This window comes from Lissotriton helveticus, chromosome 1_1, assembly GCF_964261635.1.
Source record: "Lissotriton helveticus chromosome 1_1, aLisHel1.1, whole genome shotgun sequence".
Lineage (NCBI taxonomy): Eukaryota > Metazoa > Chordata > Amphibia > Caudata > Salamandridae > Lissotriton > Lissotriton helveticus.
Window position 1 is genome coordinate 45,823,454 of NC_136057.1, and position 9,967 is coordinate 45,833,420.

At 49.1% G+C, this 9,967-nt stretch overlaps 1 protein-coding gene across 1 annotated transcript; it reads right to left on the reverse strand.

Annotated features, from left to right (window-relative positions):
• Positions 1–253: 253 nt before the first annotated feature.
• Positions 254–1,429, reverse strand: LOC144757900 (uncharacterized). The gene has a single exon (XM_078646402.1). It carries the CDS (start codon positions 1,427–1,429, stop codon positions 254–256), a length of 1,176 nt encoding a protein of 391 aa, XP_078502528.1.
• Between the last annotated feature and the right edge of the window lie 8,538 nt (positions 1,430–9,967).

The window sequence follows — 9,967 nt, forward strand, 5'->3', positions numbered from 1 at the left end:
GCTGTCATTGAACCGGTTGTTGCACAAAAGGACCAAACACCAAAACCAGCTAGAAATATTCTCCAGTCTGTGCTTGTTAAACTTGTTCAAGTGTGTTGTGTTTATAGGTTTTATCACTAATCCCTGAAGTTTGTTGAAAATCCTTCCCACAACTACTTCCAAATCCACTGCAATGGTATGGTTTCTCCCCTGTATGTGTTTGCTGATGTCTTCGTAGAATTGATAATCGACTAAAGCACTTTGCACATTCACCTCACTTGAATGGCTTTTCCCCAGTGTGTGTTCGCTGATGTGCTTGGAGATGTGATAACTGACTGAAGCTCTTCACACATTCACTGCACTGGAACGGTTTTTCCCCTGTGTGTGTTCGCTGATGTCTCCTGAGATGTGAGGAATCAGTAAAACTACTTCCACATTCACTGCACTTGTATGGTTTTTCCCCAGTGTGTGTTTGCTGATGTCTCCTGAGATTTGAGGAATCAGTAAAACTACTTCCACATTCACTGCACTTGTATGGTTTTTCCCCAGTGTGTGTTCGCTGGTGGCTCCGGAGGGTTGATAAATGACTGAATTTCTTCACACATTCAGTGCAATGGTATGGTTTTTCCCCTGTGTGTGTACGCTGGTGGCTCCGGAGGGTTGATAACTGACTGAATTTCTTCACACATTCATTGCAATGGTATAGTTTTTCCGCAGTGTGTGTTCGATTATGTTTTTGTAGGTCTAATAAGCGACTGAAGCTCTTCACACATTCACTGCACTGGAATGGTTTTCCCACTGTGTGTGTTAGGTGATGAATCCTGAGATTTGAGGAATCACTGAAACTACTTCCACAATCATTGCAATGGTATGGTTTTTCCCCAGTGTGTGTTCGGTGATGTGATTGGAGATGTGATAACCGACTGAAGCTCTTCACACATTCACTGCAGTGGAATGGCTTTTCCCCTGTGTGTGTTCGGTGATGAATCCTGAGATTTGAGGAATCACTAAAACTACTTCCACATTCATTGCAATGGTATGGTTTTTCCCCAGTGTGTGCTCGCTGATGTCTTTTGAGTTGTGATGAACGACTGAAGCTCTTCACACATTCAGTGCAATGGTATGGTTTTTCCCCTGTGTGTGTTCGCTGATGTGTTTGGAGTTGTGATAACCGACTGAAGCACTTCACACATTCAGTGCAATGGTATGGTTTTTCCTCTGTGTGTGTTCGCTGATTATCTTTTAGGAGTGCTAACTGACTAAAGTTCTTCATACATTCATTGCAATTGCACGTTGCTTTTCCTGTGTGTGTTTGCTGATGGCTCTTTAGTAGTGATGACAAACTAAAGCTTTTGCTGCATGTGTATGATTTTCCTTTCTTGGTCAGTGACTCTGGGTCGGGTTTATATTTGTCTGCATCCCTGGATTGCTTTTCCTGAAGAGCTAACATAGTTTATAAAGCACGTGTGTTATTCTCACAATCCCTGTATGCGTGTGGTATTTTGGATGCTTGATTTCAGATTTCACAACAAAATACAAGACTCACCAACTACATATATTATAATTGTGGCAAGTAAAGCTTCTTTGTAGGTGGTAATGTTTTTAGATTACATAATGGGTTTGCATGTTTACGGGTAAAGATTAGTCTTCCTTCAGGTCGATGCAAATTGGGACAGTCTGTTGTAGACCAGAGACCCTCTCTTTTCTTTATCCTTCAGTTGTCTGGCTCCACTCCCTTGTGCTTTTTTCTTGCTCCTTATGTTTGGCCAGAAAGAGATTACAATACACCTAGCACGCTGAATGGTGGTCTGCCATCAATACATGAAGCAGAGCAAAGCTGGATCCACCTCATACCGAACACATGATCAAAGCTGGTGGTGGAGGCCTGTTTATTCAGGAGGTAGTTTGTCAGTGTTGTTGCCTTAATTTTCTAGAGGTCATTTCGTAGTCCTGTTGCGTGGAGGTGCACAGCTCAGGCTCTTAGATCCACTGAATTGCTCATGACTGCTTCTTCCAGGATCTATCATTTTATGTTCAGGTTTCTCAGTCTCTGACTGTGCAGATCTTTTCCTGAATATTGGAGCTCATTTTTTCTAACCGTTTTTTTTTTAGATTTGCACGATTACTGTCATTATTCACGATCATTTGTGCATTCAAGGCTGGTTTCCTATTGGATGTAAAGAGATTTAAAATCACTAAATGGAAATGTAAGAGAATGTGAATACACAATATTTAACTAGTTGTAAAAGACATCTCTTCTTTACCATTTTTTAAAGTTACCAAGAGATATTTCACCATACACAGATATTTAACTAAATCTTCCATTGAACATGTCACTCTTACCTAATTCAGAAAAGGAGGTGATTTTCAGAGTAACTTAGTACAGAAAGAGCACACACGGAGCGCCCTCTTGCTAGAGGTACAGCTTTACGAAGACGCACATGGCTAAGATTTCATTTAAACAAGAAGTGATCGTGGAAAAAGAGATGGCTCAGGATGTGCTGCTGTCACTTCAGTTTCAGTAAGTGTATAACAGCAGTAACGCTTTCAAGACTACATAACAAAGAAAACTCTTCATGAAGTATATAATAAAGGTATCGGTTCAGGAAGTATATAATAAAGGTAACGCTCCAGGAAGTATATAACAAATGTAGCTCCATTCACACTCCTCTTGACAGTACTTTCCAGTTTACACTGGAGAAGCTTAAGTTCCAACTCCTGTCTTTACTTTTCTGTTTAAGTTATCTTTGCCACATTCCTAGGGATGGTTCAAGCATTTGTTGGAAGATTGCAGCATTTATTATAGAGATTCCATCACAACCAGTAATATACCTGCGATATCTCTGCTGCCAATACGTGTCTACTTTTTGTCTTTTTGTACCTTACCATGGTTTCTGACAATGGTTTGTGTTTGGTGCCAGCATGCTTCTCTGTCGGTGGATGGAGCATTGGCAGAGTGGGACAAGATGTCCGTTGCTTGAGGGTGAGTGCAGCATTTACACCGATGCACATTTCCTACATTCAGCTTTACCTCATCCCTGTTCATCATCTTCCATACTCCCTTATGTCTGTGTACTCGCTCAGCAGGGTTCATTGACAGCTAAAGCAGGGGAATGACTCGATGCACACAGCAGACATCAGGCAATGATCTGATAGACAAACGCCATGGTTGGCAGGACAAGGATCCCAGGGCATATAAACGGAGGAGGTGCACAGGTAGATGCATATGTGGTACAAACAGAGGAGGCGAACATGTAGGTACACGCTCCTTTATTTGGGTCTGTTTCAGGCCTTTACTGGGCTGGGAATTGGTGTGCACTGTCTCTTATTTCCGCTCCTGATAAAGGCACTTACTGCATTGATGTTACCACTTTGACCCTTTACAAGAGGGGAGCAGAGCCTTAGAATGCACAACACCTGGAGACCTCCTGACCTGAGGGGAAGGTGAGGGTCCAGGTGTCAGACAATATCAGCAAGGGACATAAAAGGATCCTAAGAAAAACAGCGGCAGAAAGGCGAAATCATCAGCCCAGATGGAGAAGAGACGGGTCTTCCACTGTTTCCGAATCAGTAAGTGATATTGAATCTTTCTAAGGTTAGGGGGCATAGAATTCCATCTGGTCAGATCTAAGACATGAAAGGAGCAACCTCTCATTCTGGCTCTGCTATGATGAGGGATATGGGCCAGGTTTAGATTAGCGAAGCGCAGTGTAGTGTTCTGGAGGGCATATAAAATTGCATCTAGGCAGCTAGGCTGGGTACTCCTTGGATCTCAGTTTTTTTGGAGTTAAGTTTTAAACAGTTGTCATGCATCCATCTGGGCAGCACTGTGTTAGACTTGGCATCTTTTGGTGTGTTTCCCCCGAGTTTTTGCTTTCTGCCCTCTTGGTTTTGACTTTGTTTTTGCTGGCATAACGTTTCTGCGCGCTTTTCGCACTGCTGATCAGTGGTAAAGCGCAGGTGGTCCTGTGGTAAATTGTGTTATGATTGGATGTGTGACTTACTTGTCAGTCCCCAGTAACAAGCACTGCGGGTGCCGGGGCTTGTGAGCCCACCGCTACTCGTAGGCCTGCAGCACGGATTGTGCCACTCGCGTACGTAGCCCGAGAAAGGTATAAGTGAAGGAAGTTTGGTAGGCCTGAACTCAGCCTCTAAAGACACAGTCTTTAGCGAGGGTGCCCTTTTCATTCTGAGTTCATAAAGGCCACTTTTAGAAAGTGGGTATTATTTTGCTCGGTCATCCCATGTGCCTCTGCTGGAATGTGGATTGCCGGTCTGGTTTTTGGACGACAGATGGCTAGGGAGCCTGGGTCTCCCGATAGTTTAGGTAGGTCAGGAAAAGGCAAAATAGCCCTGAGTTACGACGGGGGAAGAGGGAGGAGATTTCCTTACACCTCAAAGGGCCTGGTCTGCCTCTGACAAAGCCGTCTCCGCTCCTGCCAGGAATTCACGCAAGAGAAGGCCCAATTGGTTCTGGCTGGACACCAAAGGATTTTTGTGGACAAATCCGGGGTCCCAGACCCCTGAACTTTAGAACTCATTTGGATCAAGAAGACTGCACAGAAGGAGAGCCGAAGAAACTGTGAAAGGACAGACCGCTTTGCTGCGTGCTTTGCTGGGCTGACCTGCAGTGGCTGCTTTTGTCTTCGGCAGAGAAACACCTGGACTGGATTTCTGCAACCAAATTGGTGAGACTCTCCAAGGGCTTGAGTAGAGCTTGCCCCCTGTTCACGAAGTCCCAGGAACAGCAAAGACTTCATGTTCTTTGACCCGCAGCAATGGGGACTGTGTGTTTTGTGCTGCCACCCAAAGAACGCCACCCGACGACGTCTACCAAGATCCTACTGAACCCGTGTCCTGAAGGCACCGCAAAAGGCACCGTTGCAATGCCGCACCACGACCCTGGTCTCACCGATGATGCCTGCTGACGCCATCACTGAGCCGCTGCTTGCACCGTGACCTCTGGGCACCGCACTCTGCACCGCCTTGCTTCACGCCAAAGCTTTGGCACCTCAGAGGGCACTGCCGCCACGCCGCACCACAAACCTGGTCTCACCGACGATGCCTGCTGATGCCATCACCGAACCGCTGCTCGCACCTCGACCTTTGGGCCCGCACTCTGCACCACCTCGCTACACGAGGACATCGTGCCCTTCCTGACGCTGCCACTTCCAGCCGAAATCAACGCCACTGCCTGCAACGTGGTTTGGGGGCACCACTCGTAAGTTACACGATGCACCACCCTCATCCCACACCGCAGCCTTGGCCTACCGACGCCGGCGCCATCGACTCCAGTTCGTCAGCCGACGACAGTGCTTCAGTAACAACAATGCCGCTGCTTGCACCATGACCTGCTAGCACCGTGACGAGCACCGCCTATATAATCCACATATAATATATAATCCACATTTGTAAAGCGCACAATCACCCGTTAGGGTCTCTAGGCGCTGGGGGCTGTCAGGAAGATTAAGTAAGCTATTGCCCAGAGTCACATGGTGCTAGGCTAATCTGTCGCCGGTGCAGGGGATCGAACCATGATCCCCAGATTCCGGAGTCAGTGCACTAGCCGCGGCGCCACACCTCTTCCTCCGCCTCCATCTTACACCGCGACCCTGGTCTCACAGACGACACCATCTGAGGCAGCCACCTACCTGCTGCTCGCTCTGCGACCTGAGGGCACCACACGCTGCCCAGCTGCGCTTCACACCACAGCACCCAAAGCCTGTTGGCGCCAGCGCTCCAGATCCCATCTGAAAGGAGCTCAACCTGCAACGCGAGTGACTTCAAGGGCCCCATCGCCATGCATCTCTGAAAGGCACTGTTTGAGGGTCTTCCCGACCATGTAGTTGGCCTGCGACCCAGCGGTCAGCCAGAACTGTTTTTGGATTTGTTGTTCATGACGTCGTGATAGCCCCGGATGGAGCTATCGACAACAAGGAACTATTTTTAAAGCATATTTGGATAAGTGGCGATTTTGAAGTATAGGATTGTGGATTTTTATCGTATTTGGTCTTGTCTTAAGTATATAAAAATTGAATATTTTTCTAAACTGGTGTGGTGTCCTTCTGTAGTGCGTACACTGCTTTACCGTTGGTTATGTGCAAATGCTTTACACACTGCCTCTAAGATAAGCCTGGCTGCTCGTGCCAAGCTACCAAGGGGGTGAGCAGGGGTTATTTTAGAAGGGTAACTCCCTTATCCTGACTAGATTGGTGGTTTCTGCTTAGCTTTGGCCCAAGTCTGATCTAGCCATTAATCCCATTTCTATCACTAGTTGTCAGCGGTGAGGATCGGACTTGCATTTGCACTTGCCTTACAGTGATTGGTGTGCACTACTGCCATATCGCAGACCATTACGTGCCACATACTAACCTGTTTTCTTATTGCCCCATTTTTGTTATCTTACCAGGTGAACTTTCTGCATCATCATACCGGAATCAATAGCTTCATCCTTTGCATCCATGGACATTGCCTTCGAGGAGGATAGGTTGGAGCTCTACTCAGTGAGAGAATTGAAGTCTTTGTGCAAAAACCTCAAAGTCCAAGTCAGACGTCTCACTAGGAAGGACAAGCTACAAAAGGCGCTGAGGGCCTGGGTGTAGGAGAGTAGGGTCTGCAATCCAATGATCACCCAGACTTTTTGCTTTTGTTTCACTGGTTTACGACTTTCTCGGGCTGTGGGCCTGCTAATCAGACCCACAGCCTAGCTGTTCTCTCACTAAATTGATGTGTATACCTTAGGTGCATTACCCAATTGGAACTGGGCCACCCTGTCAGACCCTGTAACTCAGGGCATCGGTGTACCCAGGGCCTACCAGGGGCTGAAGCATATATTATGCCACCCCTGGATGGCCATCTAAATCTGACACAACTGGCTGCGCGACAGCTGGGGCAACGTGGCGTACTCGCTCGTTGCTGTAGGTATAGTATCCCTATATCTAACCCTAAAATGGACACCCGAGTTCCTATCAGTCACTCCTATGGCAGGCCTTGACAATCCTGAAGGCAGAGTGCGTGGAACCGTGTGAATGGGGCTCTGGCACGAGCCGAGCCCGGTTGCAGCTTGCGGAACCAAGACCCAATGGCTGTTCCATGATAACGCGTACCATATCGGTAACTTCGGTATCGCGTTATCAAGACATGTCGAGTAAGGTGTCATACGAATCGGGATGCTGCCCCCTCACCAATGCTGGCGACGAGGTTAGCATTCCGCCCTTCTAGAGGGACACGACATGTACGTAACTGTGAACCCCGGTTAAAGTTAACTGAAGCCTCAGCTCCACAAAATGGACGCTGCCACCACAGACACGAGTCTGACCTCCTGCTGCTGGGAGTCCTTCCAGCGAGGAGAGCTTGGTCAAAGGGTTTCCTGTCCGGGGCGGTGTTCGCACCATCCCAGACAGGGTTTTGTGTATCCTGGGTAGGCAGGGCTTTACAAGAAGGTGACTGCGGAGTGGCACCCCGGTGCTCACTACGCATCTGCCGGCTAGAACCAGTTCCAGGGGCGCGCAGCCCCTGACCTGGGGAAAGCCCGGCAGGGGAGAGGGGTGTAACTACCCCCCTTCCTGGTCCCACCCCTAGGGCAGGACCTAGTCATGTACCCGCCCCTTTCTTTAGGATAAAGGCCGGAGCGGGGACCTTTCCAGATTAGATCATCTTTGAATCAAGAACTACTTTCTACGAAAGGACATTCAAGACTCTTCTCAAGATTTCTCCCTTGTGGCTAAGGAGTAGTCACCCTGCATCCGCAGGCACCATCTAAGAACTCTGCGGTTTGCTGCAAGTCCTTCCTCAGGAATCCGACGACCCAGCTCGACGAGAACCGGCTTCCCTGGCACCCCTGACCTCTACCCACATCGTCAGCTCAGCTGAGATCTGTGGGTGCGACGAGACCTCGAGGGACCGGCCATCATCAAAACCTGCACGCTTTCTTAACCAGCACAACCACCGAAGGAATCCTCTGGTGAGTGCTCTGGGGTCCGAGAAACCCCGACCCTGCGCAGCTCCAGCACCGAAGTGCAGTCTCCCAGCATCTCCACGATCTGCGTGGGGCCCTTCTGCTTTGCTGTTCAGCACGTTGTCCGATCACTAGCCGCTGGCTTGTGACTCTTTGACGACGAACGACAACCAACGTTGCTGGTCTGGATTCTCCAGACTAGCCTTTGCTCCCTTCTGCGAGAGGAGCACCCCGGACCCTCCTGGTCCACTCAAGACGCCATTTTAGGCCCACCACGTGGCCCTGAAATCTGCCAAGGCTTGTTGCCCCAATCCTGGGCCCAGCGACGCCGACAGCATCAACCTTCGTGGGACAGCTCGCACCTCCATTCTGGTCGCCGACAACGCCTCCTGGTCCGTGAGACTGCAGAGCCTAGCGTCGCCCACTCACCTAGTCGAGGTGACGATCATCCGGTGCCCTCCTGGTACCCTCTGACTACTGGCTAGTAGTACGAACTTGGTCCCCTCTGCTTTCAGGTATCATCTATCTCTGATCCAGGCTTGGATCTCTACGAACTATCTCCACTGGTCGCCGGCCAGCAACTCCTTCCTTCCGGCTCCTGGCTCGTCAGCGAAGACCCCCGACGCCTGTAAGACTTGTGCAGCCGCAGCCCTTGTGGCTAGGTAACTTCGGCATTTCGGTGCCCGCATAGCCTCCTTACTTAAGGGTCCCGAGTCCCTCGCTTCCGACTTGCCTTATCGGGTCCGCCCGAGACCACTAAACTTTCCGTGCCCTCGGGCACTTGTATTGATTGTGCACTTGAAGTATTTTCTTAAGAGTTTCGTTGTGTGCTTAGTACCCTGTCCTCATAAAGAGTACAGGGCTGTTGTGATTCTAATAAATACACTGTTTATTTTCATAACACTTGTGTGGTGTCCTTTCACTTGGTGTTCAAGGGGTATGTGATGGTATAACAGCTGGCTTAACACGCCCTCTAGAGTTTAGCCCGAAGACTGCTCGTATTCACGCTACTAGGATAGCTGGTCTAAGGTTGACTTACAACCAATCACCATAAGGGTCGTTTGGACCGATGCATAGTGGTCGCTAGAATAGTAAACACTGCATATCGGGCCAACTTCTCACACTGGGTAGCAGCCAGAGATGCAAGTGGGCAATCTGGTGACCTTAGTGGAGAGGTGGGGGAGTCTGGTTCTAGGTGGGATGAGATTTTGGGAGGGGGGAACCCTTCCGGCCAGGCAGCAGTGGCCTGTCCCCAGAGGATCTGGAGGACAGGTGGGAAGCAAGGAAGTTTGAGTTGGAAAAACTCAGGATGGAAAGTGAGAGGGAAAACAAAATACTAGCCATGGAAGAAGAGAAAATAATATTAGACCATGAGCGAGGTCTTATGGCGCTGGAATTAAGGAGTAGACCCGGCTCAGATGGTGGCGGCAACTCGTGAAGACAAGGAGACAGAATCATGCACATCCCTAAGAATGTGGGCAAGTAATTCAAGTAAGGGGATGACATACAAAGGTAGTTTCAGGGGTACGAGCCAGCAATCCACATGAATGGAGTCCCTGAGGAGAATTGGGGAGCAGGATTGTGGCCTCTCTTCCCTGAAGAAGCGAGGGGCACTTTAATATCTTTGGGTAAGGGGTATCACCTCACCTATCCAGACATGAAGGACGCGTTCCTCACTAAATATGGTCTTAATCCTGAAAAGAACAGGGACCAGTTTAGGTCCAGTAAGAAGTCCGATGCCAACACATGGTTGGAGTGTGTGGATGTGTTTTGCCGATCGTTGGATGGCTGGGTAAAAGGCAGTAATGTGACAGATTATCAGAGGGTCTATAATTTGATTGCATGGGAGCACCTACGATCCCCGTAGGTTGGGATCGTCATCAGGACAGGGTTGTCGATGAAGACAGTGAGAGTCACCCAAGCGAAGGCGCGTGGGTGGCTGGGGTCCAAGCGGTCGCTCAGGAGTCGATAGCTGATCGTTAGTTGAATCTGGTCAGCGAGGGGGGCGGGCGGCGCCTGTATGAGTCAGGG